Genomic DNA, 14,772 nt, shown 5'->3' on the forward strand with positions numbered 1-14,772 from the left:
TAAACTCTATTAAAGGCAGTATATCCTCCCAATCTCCCCCTATGTCGATGACACACGCCCGCAACACATCCTTCAATACCTGTATCGTCCTCTCTGTCTGCCCATCTGTTTGTGGGTGGAAAGCTGTACTGAAACTTAACTTGGTACCCAAAGCCTGTTGTAAACTTCTCCAAAACCTAGAGGTGAATCGGGAATCCTGATTGGAAACAATTAATATGGGAATGCCGTGTAATCTTACCACTTCCTTGATATACATCCTAGCCAACTGCTCCACTGAATCAGTCACCTTCATTGCTAAGAAATGGGAAGATTTAGTTAGCTGATCAACTACCACCCAAATACTATCATGCTTCTTGTGATTCCTTGGCAACCCAGTCACAAAATCCATGGAGATATGTTCCCACTTCCACTCGGATATGGGTAAAGGCTGTAACAAACCCCCAGGCCTATGATGTTCTGCTTTCACTTGCTGGCATGTCAAACACCTTGACAGATACTCGACCACATCTCTTTTTATACCCCCCACTAGAAACTTTTCTGCAAGTTCTTGTATATCTTAGCACTTTCCGGGTGTATGAAAAATTTGGTGTTATGTGCCTCACTAAGTATTTCTTCCTGTATCGTACAATCACTGGGAACACACATTCTGGCTCAAAATCTGAGTACCCCATCACCTTTCACACAAAATTCTCTCACTGTCCCATATTCTACCCCTTTCAGATCATCTGCATTTCGGTGTCCATCATCTATCCCTCCCTGATTTTCTGAACCAAGATAAGTTGTGCCCTTAAACTAGCTATATAATTCCCATTATCCCCTTCTTGAATATGTAGTTGTTGCATGGCTTCCCGTAAACACCACTCAGACACCATCAAATGAGCCAGCACCCCGATACTCTTACAACTGAGGGCATCTGCCACCACATTTCTCCGTCCGAGGTGATACCTGATTCTACAGTCGAAATCTTTCAACAAGTCCATCCATCTCCTTTGTCATATATTCAACTCCAGTTGAGTGAACAAATATTGCAAACTCTTATGATCTGTATAAATTTCAAAAGTTTTCCTATATAAATAGTGTCGCCACAGTTTTAAGGCATAAACTACTGCAGCCAGTTCCAAATCATGAGTTGGATAATTCTTTTCATTTACCCTTAATTTTCGGGACCCATATGTTCTAACTTTCCCTTGCTGCATTAATACACAACTCAATTTGCCATGAGATGCGTCGCTATACACTGTATAATCACCTTATCTCGATGGAATGACCAATATCGGGGTGGTAGTAAGTCTGCGTTTCAGTTCTTAGAAACTACTCTCACATTTCTCATCCCATTCAAACTTCACATTCTTTTCAGTCAACTTGGTAAGAGGTGTCACAATACTCGAGAATCCATGGACAAACTGGCAGTAATACCCCACCAATCCCAAAAAACTTCTGATCTTTGTTATAGTTTTCGGCCTTTCCCACTTTACCACTGCTTTTACCTTCGCTGGGTCCACCGATACCCCATCTTTCGACACATTATGGCCCAAGAATGCTATTTGATCCAGCCAGAACTCACATTTACTGAACTTTACATACAACTTGACTCTCCGAAGTATCCCTAGCACTGTTGCCAAATGTTTCGCATGTTCCACTGGATCTCTCGAGTATACCAATATATCATCTATAAAGACAATCACATAACGATCCAAAAGGGGTCTGAACACTCGGTTCATCAAGTCCATGAACACTGCAGGTGCATTCGTTAATCCAAAAGGCATCACCAGAAATTCATAATGTCCATATTGTGTCCGGAACGCTGTCTTAGCAATGTCTTCCGCTCTAATCCACAACTGGTGATACCCTGAACGTAGATCTATTTTTAAAAATACTTGTGCCCCTTGTAATTGATCAAACAAGTCGTCTATCCTTGATAACAGGTACTTATTCTTTATTGTTACTTGGTTCAGATCCCTATAATTAATACACATTCTCATAGTTCCATCCTTTTTCTTAACAAATAATATCGGGGCCCCCCATGGTGACACACTCGGTCGAATGAATTTCTTATCTAGTAACTCTTGCAACTGCCTACTTAACTCCAGTAATTCTGATCTCGCCATCCGATATGGAACCTTGGAGATTGGCTGTGTGCTGGGCTGGAGCTCTATGGTGAACTCGACATCTCTATTTGGTGGCAGCTCCGGAAGATCGTCTATAAACACATCCAAAAAATCTCTCACCACCAGTATCTCCTGGAGTATGAGTCCCTTACTCTCGTTCCCTATAAAAGACATAGGTAAAGTTTGTAACTCATGCATATATTCTTTCCAGTACATTATCTTAAAGTAAAACTTATTTATTAATTAATTTTTCCCATACAGTAAAAGATTCTTCGTTAGGAATCCTAAACACCACTCTCTTGTGGAAACAGTCTATATGAGCATGCTGTGCAGCAAGCCAATCCATTCCCAGTATTACATCAAAGTCTTTAATGTCTAGCAAAATTAAATCTACCTTTAATCTTCTCCCCTCTATTTCTATTCTACATGAATTAAACATTACATCAGTACATAAAGCGCCATTAGTTTGCATGGATATTACCAATACCCGATCCAATACCCGAGGTTCCACTCCTATTCTAGATGCACACATAGGCGATATAAATGAATGTGTGGCACCAGGGTCAATTAATACTCTAGCAGGAATATCTGAAATGTAAAGTATACCTTGTATTACTCTTGAAGTAGCAGCTACCTCTGGAGCTGTTATGGCAAACACCTGTCCCTGAACCATCGGTCTACTAGGCTCTCTCGGCAGAGGGTAATCAAACACAAAGTGTTGAGTGCTCCCGCACCGATAGTAGCCCCGACCACTACCCATACACGGCCGATCTCCATGGTTCTTACCACACCGCGAGCAACCCGTATTATTCAGAGGCATCTACTGAATTGGTGCTATATCTTGTGCCATTCTCTGTCTCTTCTCTGTTTGGCCGGATGAGGGTAGTGGTTGTCTATAACTGGAAGATCCTTTATTATTCTCAGAATGTTCCTTATACAATGTCTCTACTAATTGCGCCTTTTCCAATACCATCTAATATGTAGGTAGTGCAAGCATAGCCACCTGGTGATACAAATCTAGTCGCAATCCCTTCTCGAACCTTATAGCCTTCTTCACCTCATTCATCATAACTTCGGGCACAAACCGACCCAAATCTACGTACCTTTCAGCATATTCAACCACAGACAATCTTCCCTGTCTAAGTTCTATGAATTCCACCTCTTTCCGTTGCCTTAGAAAATCTGGCAAATACTTCGCATTGAAAGCTTCCAGGAACAACTTCTAAGTGATTGGGGAAATCAGAGCTCCTCTTTTCAATTTCCACCAACGCTCTACTGATCATCTTAACATGAATGTAGCCAGTTGCATCTTCTGTTCAGTAGTCACGATTATCACTTCAAATAATTTTTCTATCTCTTTTATCCAATTTTCTGCCACCAATGGTTCAGAGCCCCCATTGAAGGCAGGAGGGTTTAGTCTTCGGTATTTCTCAATGTTGCTTGTATCCACTATGCCTTGGCGAACCCCCTGTTGTGGCATAAATGCTGTCTCCGACCGTAGTTCTCTATCTCGGATCATAGTTGCTAGGCTTTCAACTACTCTGCATAGCCGGTTAAAGTCCTCCTGCTATACCTCGGACTGTCCCGCATGGGTTGCCGATGGAACAACAGAGGGTCTTGATTGGGGGGGGGGGCACGGCGTGGTACGGGGGCGACCCTTGAAATGCAGTGAGGGGCACTTGGTGAAATACAAGTGCTCGTTGTGGGACTTCCGGTGAGCCCTGCGCCCCTAGAACAGATTCCCGATGGGGTCGGCCCCGTCCCTTCTTCGTCATTTCCCTTGATCTACCTGCAGAATAGTGATACCCGTTAGTATTATTCTTAGTTTGCTCTGATACCAACTGTAACACCTCGTTTTTTTTTTCTAGCGGCGTAGTATCAAACAGTTCAATATGCCGAATATTAGAATCTCATTCCAAATCAGTCACAAAAAAAAAACTACTACATCCTATTACTCAATGTCAAATAGAAACCTTCAATCATAAATACATCAATACAGTAGAGAACAAATTCATACATCCTCGGTTGACATACAATCTACATTACTACCAACTATTTAAGTTTCCAATTCTACCAGTATAAATTCCTGCTCCGTTTCCTCTATATGCTAGGTTCAAAAACCGAAAACTCCGATCCCGACTCCATCTCTACTTCATTTATAAATAATAAAGAATGAGTACATATAACTCAGTACAGTAAAATTTAAGTCACAAGTATAACATACAAACCAAATTAAAACCCCATTTTTATATGTTTTCCCTTTCTGTTCACTAAGTCATACTTTCTTACTATTCTTTAACTCTACGGTATTACTACGTATCCCCAGTATTTAATCGTTATTCATACTAGGTGTGATCGTCCCCCCATATCACCCCCTTGGCCCTGACTAGGTCACTCATCCACACGGTTATTCTCATCCGTCACTAGTATCGGCGACGATTATTTACGCTTCTATCACTCGACCCCTAGTTAGCCACTCACACACACCGGTACTATTTTCTTCTGTCACCAACATCGACGATTCAACACCTTACCCGTCGGAGACCCCCAAATATCACCACTATCGGCGATCAACTTACTTTTTCTAGGTAACGACAACCAATGTCGGCGTCCCCTAACTCAACCACGTCTAAAACAATTTCACTCCGTTCCTACTCAAGATGCCCAGTAAACTCGCATACTTAACCCCAACGACGGGTATTCGAACATAAACTGTTCCTAATCCAACAACATTGTCCTGAAACTCTCAAATTCTTTAACATATTTACAGAACTTACACACACATCCCCATACAGAAAACACTCACACTTAACACATGTACACCACTACACCCATACACCGAGTGCTCACCTATACAATTCCTAAAATACAACATCTACACCAACATACATTCACATGCAACACACACCCACACACAACACATTTACACCAATACACCTCTATTCCAATCACACACACACACAACCACTACAGGCCTACATTTCCTGCTCACTAATTTTCAAAATACTCACACTCCACCCCTACATACATACACTCCCTGTTAGCAACCAATCCACTCTCCATCCCTTCCTTCTATTCTCCTTGTTTGTCTCAGCTTCCCGTCATTTTCTTCCTAGCATTATCACTCTCTCACAGCACACTACCTCTCCCTATCTTCCTCTTTCAACTTCTCTCATACTACCCTCTTATACTCACTCTGCCTCTAATCGTTCCCCTCTCCATACCTCTATTGCCTCCCCTTCGTTTACCTCAGCTTCAATCCGTGCGCGTTCTGTCCATCCAAAGTCACTCCAAATCACCTCACCTCCCTACGAACTCCCTTGCACATTTTCAATCACCGTATTCCTCCCTCTAACAGTAACTCACTCACTCAACGAACTCATCAATCTCTCCTCCTACGACTTCCTCCATTTCCTTCTACTCACAGTTCCAATCCACATTTTCACGAACTCACAGTCTCTTTCCACTCTCTTATTCCATCTATCATAGTTTCCTACTCCATTTCCTAAGCGGTTCATATATTTTCTCAAAACCTACGGTCACAACTCCCTGTTTCATCCTCATCCTACACTTGAAACTTAAATTTTACCGTACCTCCAGTCTCCATCTTTTCTTTCTGCACTTCCGTAGCTCGCACCATCACCGTCTTCCTTCTCCTGCTCTCTCTTCTTGTTCCTTCCCGCTCCGGCTTCTCTCTCTCTCTCTCTCGAATCTTCTCTTCCTCGTCTCCTCCTCTCTGTTTTCCCTCTTTTTCCTTCATTCTTTTCTTTTTCTTTTCCTATTTATATTCCACCTACCTCTCATCTTGCCCATCCATCCCATCTCATCCCAACTGTTCACTCCCTCTTCTCCAAACGACACCGTTTCCTCTTCCTCTCCTCCAACCATATAATTATGTTTATATATTATTATTATTACCATATACATATATATAAATACAATTTTTTTTTTTAATCCAAATATTCAATTATTCAAATATCAACTACTACATCTAATCAGATACAAATCACACATCAAATATTGAAAGTACACTTGCCTTTATATATACATTTATATATATTTATTATGAGTTAGACTCACTTAAAAGTTAATGATAAAAATTTATACATATAAAATCTAAAATACAAGAGTTGTTTTGAACTTTCTTTTAATAGTACAAGACTTTCTGATGTATTATTCCGTTACTAATATACTAAATTTTGTATGTATATCTATTAACACTATTACCACCATATATATATATATGTATTCAACTTTGAAGCCATAGTTTATTCATCTTTTAAAAAATATATTCTTATAATTGGATGATATCTTCTTCTGAAGGTCATGTAGGACAACACTACCGTGAAATCGAAGAAGGAAAAGACTTGATTGCTCAACACTAGGAAACATTTAATGGAAGACGACAAATCACTCAACCTTCTACTCAAAATGGCCGGTGAATGCACGAGAGGAATAATTCTCCATGAAATTCTACAATTTTTGAGTGTAATCTATGACTCAAATAAGATAACATTTAGTTCGTAAAGAGTGAATATGGATATTGAGTAAAGATATAACCAATATATTTATTATATAACAACTACGCTAACTATACTTTTTTCAGTATTTAAAGTACGATATTCATGTGATAATATTATCTATCATATGTATATTTATTAAATAGTGTTAAAAACATAGTTGAAGATGAAGACTATTTTAAATAAAATTTAAAAGTACTAATTATATTATAATATATATCTTTTAAAAAAATTAATGGTACTTTTTGGTATATATCTCTTAAAATATATTTCTTTTAAACAATTAAATATCCAAATGTATTATTTTCTTTTAAAGCGCTAACTCGTCCCTTCTTCTTTCCTCTTCGATTGTTCTCCTGTTCTGCTCGCTCCAAAAATGGCGCACTTTCAATTTCAGGTTCAGCGACTCTCAACTCTTTCATCTCGCAATTTCATGCCTTTGGTTTCTTGTAATCACCTTCCTCGATTTGTTTCTTTAACAAAATCTCCCAACAGTTGCACTCTCTCCGCTTCTCTGCTGCCAACTGGACCTGTCAGGTTTCCTTGTCATTCCTTTTCCTCTGGCACAGCCATACGATATCGGACAGTGTTCAGAATGAGCGGCTCAGGTAAACTATCTCATCTATTTCTTTTCGAGTCCATTTGTATGGTGAGAACATAAACTTGTATTTTAATGGGATTATATTCAGGGAGTTCTTTGCTGAATTTTCACAAGCACTTAGTGGCTACTCTAAACCACTGTTTGGTTTCACGTAGAATTGAGGAGGAAGATATAGAATTCAATGGAAATTAATTAAATAAAGTTATTCCAGATGCAGACTATGTTTGGGCAAATGAATAACGGGATTCATTTCATTTTGAAATGAATTCGCTAGAAATTTGTTTTGTGAATTTCCTTTTTATTTTTGGAGTAAATAATATTGTAAATAGTTTGTGAAATTTAATTTCTTTTTGGCAGTTGATTTGTATCTCAATGGTACTTTTGATAGTTCTCTTTGTATTTCAAGAAAGAAATTTATTTATCATAGTTATTTTTTGTTAAATATAACTAGCATGTGTTTTTATTCATACTTAGAATTCATTTAAAATTTAATCTTAATGTTTGAAGTAGCTTGTGATATTTCCAAAAGCTATAATATTTCCAAATGAATCCTGCAAAAGTTTGGGATGCATTTGCTTCGAAGTCAAACACTCTTGTAATGATGTTAATCCTGTTGATGAAATCTATAATCCACAGAATGAACTTGATGAAACTTTTGGTTCATGGAGAATGGCTTGTGATATTAGGATGAAAGCCCTATTGTGAACTTGCCATTAAAAAATGGTGTTTATTATCTACTATCCCCTGGCTAGCTTTTATCATTTTAGCAAAATTTGTAGCTAACAGATGAAAATGTTAAAGGTAACCTTATAATGTGCATGTTAGATATGATATCACAGATGGAACTTGGCAAGCCAGAGGACAGACAGAAAAGAGAGAAGCGTGTCAATGGTATATTTTGGATTATACTTCTCAATCTTGGAGTTTATGTGGCTGATCACTTTTTTCAGGTGCACAAACTGCTTTTTGTTCTTTCATTTCTTATATGATTTGGTGCTGATAAATGAAGAAGGAAAATTCCTATTTTAATCAAATAATTTGGTTTGATCATTAATTGGATTGTAAGTACACAAGCTCCAAGTCCTTTGTTTTGTTTCCTATAGGTTAGGGGCGTGAAATCTCTTTACTTGTATCACAATTGGCCTGCGTGGTATCAGTTTGTGACAGCAACCTTCTGTCATGCTAATTGGTGAGATCTCAATGCTAAGGCTGCCTAAACTGTCAAATATTATTTCATAAGTTTCACGGGCACTTATGTAATACCATCTACTGAAGACTCCGGTGCTAAATCTACATATATATTTTAACAGTTTCAAAATCTATCTTTATATTTAAAGTTTTTCCCTGTACTAATTGTCTGGTATTCTTTTCAGGAACCATCTCTCGAGCAACCTTTTTTTCTTGTATATTTTTGGTGAGCATTTAATTCTTTTCTTTAGCTGGACTTTTGAAAACATTTGCTGACAAGGATGCATATAAATTCCATTCATTTTAAATATAGTTTCCTTGTACAACAGGGAAGCTTGTTGAAGAAGAGGGGGGTGCCTTTGGGTTGTGGCTTTCTTATATTTTTACTGGCGTTGGAGCAAACATTATTTCATGGTTGATTTTGCCAAGAAATGCAGTTTCTGTTGGAGCCTCTGGTGCTGTTTTTGGACTTTTTGCAATGAGCGTCCTTGTAAAGGTCTCTGCTATATGTGCAGTTAAAGATGACAAATTATTATTTTTTGTTTTTGGCTGGAAAATTGATCTGTCTGAAATTTCTGGTTTTTTTTTTTGGGTCATTGCAGATGTCTTGGGACTGGAGGAAGATCCTTGAAGTTCTTATATTGGGCCAATTTGTTATTGAGAGGGTAAGAGCTTTCCTTTCTCTCATAAATTATGATAAAGAAGCTGAAATCATAGGGAATGGAAGCAGCCAAGTTTTTGGGATGTGCGGTTGAATCATATAATTCTCTTCTCTGGTTCAATAGGTAATGGAAGCAGCACAAGCTTCAGCGGGGTTATCAAGCACCTTACAGGGAAGCTCTGCCCTTCAGAGCATCAATCACATTGCACATCTATCTGGTGCTCTTGTTAGCGTGGTTCTTGTGTGGCTCCTCAGCAAATTTCCTTCTGAAAATGCAGACAAAGAATTGCCAGATTTTCAGAGGAAAAGGAACAAAAGTTCATGAACAACTCTTGTTATATAGATACGACCTGTATAGGAAATTGTGATAGAAGAGTAGAACTCCATCAATCCACAATTGTCATAGGAGAGTAGAACACCATTAACTGGGTTGGTAAGCTGAGATATTATGAGTGAAGAGGGTGGCAAGTGCTTTGTTGAACAAAAACTATTGTTATAATTGTTGAGAAGTACCTATGTGAAGAAAACTACTATCATAAATCTGGATTTTTCAACAGTTTAAATTTTATTCTTGTGATCGACTTCCAGCAGAGAAAACTTTTGGGACTCCGAATCTTTTCCTGAAGGAACCATGGTGTCATTTGGTTTGAAGGTTTCTGATTCATACAGTTATTACAAGTGAATTTGCCTCAATATCCTTGAAATTAAATGCAATGGCTCGAGGAGGTTGTTCCTCTATGTTTGAAACTTTTTTTTCATGGATAAAAACTGTTCCAAGAGAGTTCAAGCTTGAGCTCCTGGATTCAATCGACTATAGTAACTTAGTATTGTTCCATGATATTTATGGAGTAAAAAAGGTGTTTCCCTGTACAAATTATATATAAATAAAAAAAATGATAACCACAAAGCATTGTACATCACAGAGAGAGACTTAATATTTACATTCTTTCATGTCAACGGTATAAATCGATGGTTGGACTGATAATAACTAAAGCCATTATATATGTAACTTTCCATTTCCGGCAAGGAGCAACAAAAAGAAAATAACAATAAGGATGATAGAGAAAATGTAGGTGACGGCAGAATTTCCCCCGGACATTTGACATTTGAACACCTCTGGCTCTCCCCTATTTTATCATTTCTCTGCTTGTCAGTTTAAGAAAACAGTTGTACATGAAGCTGCAAAGTGAGCATATGTACAGAACTGCCCTTGAGATAGCTTATGCCAAATAATGAGTGACCTTGCTCCGAATTTACATGTATGCGAAAGACACTTGGACTTTGCAGCCAAAAACTCAGTGTATCTCGACACCATCCGACCTCTTCTCTGAGCTGCACCTGTTGCTTTTTGGTCATTTGTAAAAGCATTCGGTATCTGTAGTATACTAGAATAGGCTAATTTTTCTAATGATATCTCTTCCCCTGCTTCAATTGGGTAGGTTCTCTGTTTTTCTCTACTTTTCGCTCTACTTAATATTCTATTTGCCTCTTTGGTCAATCCAGTAGCCCGCCAAGCTTCTGCTAGGACCAAGACAGTAGAGTTCTCAGGCTGAACATCAAACTCTGCCATAATTTGGAGAATCTCTTCTGCTTTCCATGGCTGCTTTGCTTCACTATATCCTGACATCAATGTCTCAAAGGTTCTTAAATTAGGAGAAATTCCATATTCACACATCCTGTTGAAAATCTTAATGGCATTGTCCATTCTGCCAGCACTGCACCATCCACTGATGGTGGTTGTGAAAATCACAACATTTGGGCGGCATCCAGATTGAATCATGGTTTCCAGGAGCTCTTCAGCTTTCTCTGGCTCTTGTGCTCGCACATAACCTTTAGCTAAAATGCTGTATGCATGTGCATCAGGTTTTATACCAGCCTTCACCATGTCATCAAAGATTTCTCTGCACTTATCCATGAATCCTGCTGTGCTCCATGCATTCATGATCGTGCTAAATGTTATTATATCTGGTCTCACCTGATATTCCTCCATTAGTGTTAGAACCTGCATAGTATCCTTCCTTCAGTTTAACATTTTTTTTCAGGGAATAACAGAATAAGGTGATAGCCAATAAATTTTCAACTATGATCATAGTTTAAAATTCATTGGATTTGAAAGTCCCACTATTTAGTAGAACCAAGTAATTCTTTTCATTTCCTTACATTGGAGAATAAATATAGTTTAGACAAATCTAAACAGACACAAACATATGCACAAAACATAAAACCTACATATGATAATTTCTTAGAAACATAAATTGCAAAAATGGACTACATCTATAAATTTTAAGCTTCCTTTTGCGATGATTGATCAACTAGATAAATTATTTCACATAGTATGAAGATAGGTGATCCAAGATTTAAAACTCACAAACTCACTATTTTGTGCCTGCAATTGAGCCGTTTGTCTGTGTCATGTAACAATCTTAATATCCTATTTATTTGTAAGAAGACGAGTTAAAATATATATATACATATATATATATATTAAGGTTGAGTATTTTTCTATCAATTTAAATTTTTAAATAATTAGTGAAGTAGCCATGTAACTTTGAGTAACTAAGCTCTATTGGTCATGATATTACATAGATTTTGCAGCTATTCAACAGGATGGTAGAAACAATCTATTGAGGATCTATAAATATTTATCTTTTTCTTTAGTGCCAGAAAAGGTGTAAAATTCTATGATGGTTTTATACTTGCACTAGCGTGCTATTACTTCTTAGCAGAAGAAGTAAATCTATTTTATGAGCATGCCTTGATAAAAGAATCCACCATATCAGCAAAGCAAAAAATAATTGAACCTCATTATTTTTTCACAGTTACTTTTTTTTCTTTTTTTTGAAACAGGTTATAAGTTACATAATAGAGTTTTACAAGTTCAATAGAAGGTATGTGCTCGTAACTTTACCACGCAGTTATAACAGCTTGAAATCAAATAAAACGATGACCAGTTGTGATGTGAGAAAACAAAAATCTACAGGGAAAATGGATAAGATCACCCGATTGCAATGGATCATAGCTCACCTCGTCAACCCCATCCCTGTCCATGATGGCAACAAAACCTTTGATCAGTGAGTTAAACATGACAAGATTAGGCTGCACTCCAAGTTCCTTCATCTTATGTACAAAACTTAGAGCCTTCTTTATTCTACCTTCCTTGCAATATCCACTAATAATAATCCCACAGGTTCGTTCATTGGGTTGCACATTATTGTTCTGAATCTCCAAAATCATCCCTTCAGCTTGTTCTGTCTCTCCATTCTGAGCATAAGTTGTTGCTATTGTGTTGTATGAAACCACATCAGGTTGAATCCCACATCTCATCATCTTATATACCACGTTCCAGGCCTCTTTAATATTCTTCTTGTTGCACCATGCTCTAAGAAGTACATTATATGTTCTTAGATTGGGTTTCACATTTCCCTCTTGGGACATCAGTTCAAGGAGTTTCAGAGATTCTTCAGGCTTACCAATAATTCCATATCCTTTTATTAATGTGTTATAAGTGCTAGTGGTGGGTTTCAATCCACTCTCCTTCATCTTCCAGAAAGTCTTGAAAGCCCCTTCCATGTTCCCAGATTCAGAGAATGCATTTATAGCAGCATTGAAAAAGACTGAATCGAGCTTCATTCCGTTCTGTTCCACCTGTAAGATAATTGTTTGTATAGATTTGAACTGCTTCTGCATGGTCAAGGCAGCCAGGAGGGTTGTGTATGTAACCAGAGAAGGTCTATGACCTCCTTCAACCAAACTGTCAAAGATGGACTGTGCTTCCTGAGGTTTTCCTCTTTCTATCATAGTGTTCATTAGTTTTGTCCTTGATCCCACAGTTCGGCAACTACCTTTGTTACAGAAAATGCAAGGTGTTTGATTTTGAGACTGTATATGCTTTGTGATTGAACTTAGTTGATCCTTATCACCTAGAGGACCCACCTATGAAATTAATGTACTTCAAACATCAGAGTTTCACCAATACAACCCTGACTTAAAACCATCATTACTTAAAACACAACATTTTACATTGTTTACACTTTTAGAGCAGTTTTTACTAATAATAACAACTTTCACCTCTCTAACAAAGCAAGAAATAGCTTGGCCACAGAACTTATTACGTGTAAACTTATTGCTAAAACCTCTTTATCACCTGAAACGTTGTACGTCTAGTTCAAGTGCATTATATACTTGTTGCTCTTCAAGTGTTAAAATAAGATAAGAGCAAGCATACCATCAATCCAGAACATCTGAGTTGAAACATAGAACACGAAATATATTGACGAAAAATGCTCATAGTCTAAAAATGATAAGAAGATACTTTGTTCTTTTTGAATAAGTAATTGCTAAAATTTCAAAGATTACCTCAGAAGATGGATCTTGTTTATCAGTAGTTCCCTCTTCACGTTCACCGATAGTGGTAGAAAGAGCCTTGACTTTACTAGATTCTCCCATATGTTTCTCAAAGGTTTGCTTGTGACCCTGTAAGTGAATTGGATCTAACACTAGACAGGCTATACACAAAGGCAAATGCTCGAACTTTCATCTACTTGTATTTGCCCTCATTGGAAGGTTAATCCAGTTCAAAGTCCAAACAAAAACAATAAGATTACTGATAGTATCAGAAGCATCCAGATTGTTTTCATTTCTGAATGAGGAAAAACACTTCCAGAAATAAACGAAACACGCCCTCAACACTTATGGTTATAAATCATTTCATCGTTTCAAAAATCCACTACACGAAAACAGTGGTAAACACAAATTCCACACTAGAAACTGCATTCATGAAATTTCAATCCAGAACCGCAACTCAATTAATACTCCTCGGTAAGAGAATCGAACCAACTAGACCTTGAAATGAAGAAAGTTCCTACAGAAAAAAAAAACGAAAACATATAAAGAAGAGTACCTACCTGGTCTGTTCTTCGATCAATCGCAGGTAATATTGCGAGAGATGGAAAAGTTTCCAACTTGAGTTGTAGAATTTTGGTGAAACAAATATCATGGAATCAAATAGAATATCATCCACCAAGTTACAGATACAGACATGGAGATTACTGATAAGAACGGGAAAAAGAGAGGCTGACAATACTGAGAAATTGCTTTCCTCTTTTATCTTGTTTTATAATTTTAAAAAATTTACATTATGTTATATTTTACTTGATTAAATTTTATTCTTTATTTAATATATTAAATTGATGTCTTAATTACCTTTCAAAGAAATTTATGCCCATAATTTAGAAGTTAAATTATTAATTATTAAGAAATATATAAACTAGAATATTTTATTCTCATAATTTAGAAGTTGGATTATTAATTATTAAGAAATATATAAAGTATCAAATATTTTGAATATGTAAAATGGCATTATTATTGAAGCAATGAATTCATATTGTTATGTTAACCAATTGATTAACCTGAATTAATTGGTTTTAGTTACACGGATTAAATTTGGAAGTTCATGTTTACATAATTGGAATTCAAAGTACTCATTATGTAATGACCCGAAATTTAAAAAGAAATAAATTATAAATTTAAATGCAAAAGTAAAATAATAATATTAAAGTTTACATTCCTTATATAATAATTCAGAACATCTAATAGGGTTATGGGAATAACCATTCTAAAAGAACAATGAAAAATCAAAGAAATAAATGGAAAAGTAAACAATTAAACATCCTATTTGCAACCCTCTTATGGATC

At 36.9% G+C, this 14,772-nt stretch overlaps 2 protein-coding genes across 4 annotated transcripts; one reads left to right on the top strand and one right to left on the bottom strand.

Annotated features, from left to right (window-relative positions):
- The first annotated feature begins 6,927 nt into the window (after window positions 1-6,927).
- LOC110812399 (Rhomboid-related intramembrane serine protease family protein) lies at window positions 6,928-9,646 on the top strand. 3 transcript variants are annotated; one of them, XM_022039169.2, is made up of 8 exons: window positions 6,932-7,025; window positions 7,124-7,236; window positions 8,055-8,179; window positions 8,333-8,418; window positions 8,603-8,643; window positions 8,747-8,913; window positions 9,020-9,082; window positions 9,203-9,646. In XM_022039169.2, exons 2-8 carry the CDS (start codon window positions 7,224-7,226, stop codon window positions 9,401-9,403), a joined length of 696 nt encoding a protein of 231 aa, XP_021894861.1. In that variant the 5' UTR covers window positions 6,932-7,025; window positions 7,124-7,223; the 3' UTR covers window positions 9,404-9,646. The 3 variants fall into 3 exon arrangements, with proteins under 3 accessions (XP_021894860.1, XP_021894861.1, XP_021894862.1); XM_022039170.2 differs by having other exon boundaries at window positions 7,009-7,025; window positions 8,069-8,179; XM_022039168.2 differs by having other exon boundaries at window positions 6,928-7,236.
- Window positions 9,647-9,890: 244 nt separating this feature from the next.
- Window positions 9,891-14,169, bottom strand: LOC110812427 (Tetratricopeptide repeat (TPR)-like superfamily protein). Its single transcript, XM_088207451.1, has 4 exons — window positions 13,983-14,169; window positions 13,435-13,551; window positions 12,103-13,011; window positions 9,891-11,080 (listed from the first exon to the last, which is right to left on the bottom strand). Exons 2-4 carry the CDS (start codon window positions 13,522-13,524, stop codon window positions 10,229-10,231), a joined length of 1,851 nt encoding a protein of 616 aa, XP_088063577.1. The 5' UTR covers window positions 13,525-13,551; window positions 13,983-14,169; the 3' UTR covers window positions 9,891-10,228.
- Window positions 14,170-14,772: the final 603 nt, after the last annotated feature.

Source organism: Carica papaya, chromosome 7, assembly GCF_054855325.1.
Source record: "Carica papaya isolate Zhongbai chromosome 7, ASM5485532v1, whole genome shotgun sequence".
Lineage (NCBI taxonomy): Eukaryota > Viridiplantae > Streptophyta > Magnoliopsida > Brassicales > Caricaceae > Carica > Carica papaya.

Bases quoted from the DNA above. Each gene is read 5' to 3' on its own strand.
- LOC110812399 (XM_022039168.2), top strand. From the start codon at position 7,005: ATGGCGCACTTTCAATTTCAGGTTCAGCGACTCTCAACTCTTTCATCT. The intron at 8,644-8,746 runs GTGAGCATTTAA...CTTGTACAACAG, and splicing joins TTTTTTCTTGTATATTTTTG to GGAAGCTTGTTGAAGAAGAG. The intron at 9,083-9,202 runs GTAAGAGCTTTC...CTGGTTCAATAG, and splicing joins GCCAATTTGTTATTGAGAGG to GTAATGGAAGCAGCACAAGC.
- LOC110812427 (XM_088207451.1), bottom strand. From the start codon at position 13,524: ATGGGAGAATCTAGTAAAGTCAAGGCTCTTTCTACCACTATCGGTGAA. The intron at 13,012-13,434 runs GTAATCTTTGAA...TTAATTTCATAG, and splicing joins AACAAGATCCATCTTCTGAG to GTGGGTCCTCTAGGTGATAA. The intron at 11,081-12,102 runs GTGAGCTATGAT...GATACTATGCAG, and splicing joins ACAGGGATGGGGTTGACGAG to GTTCTAACACTAATGGAGGA.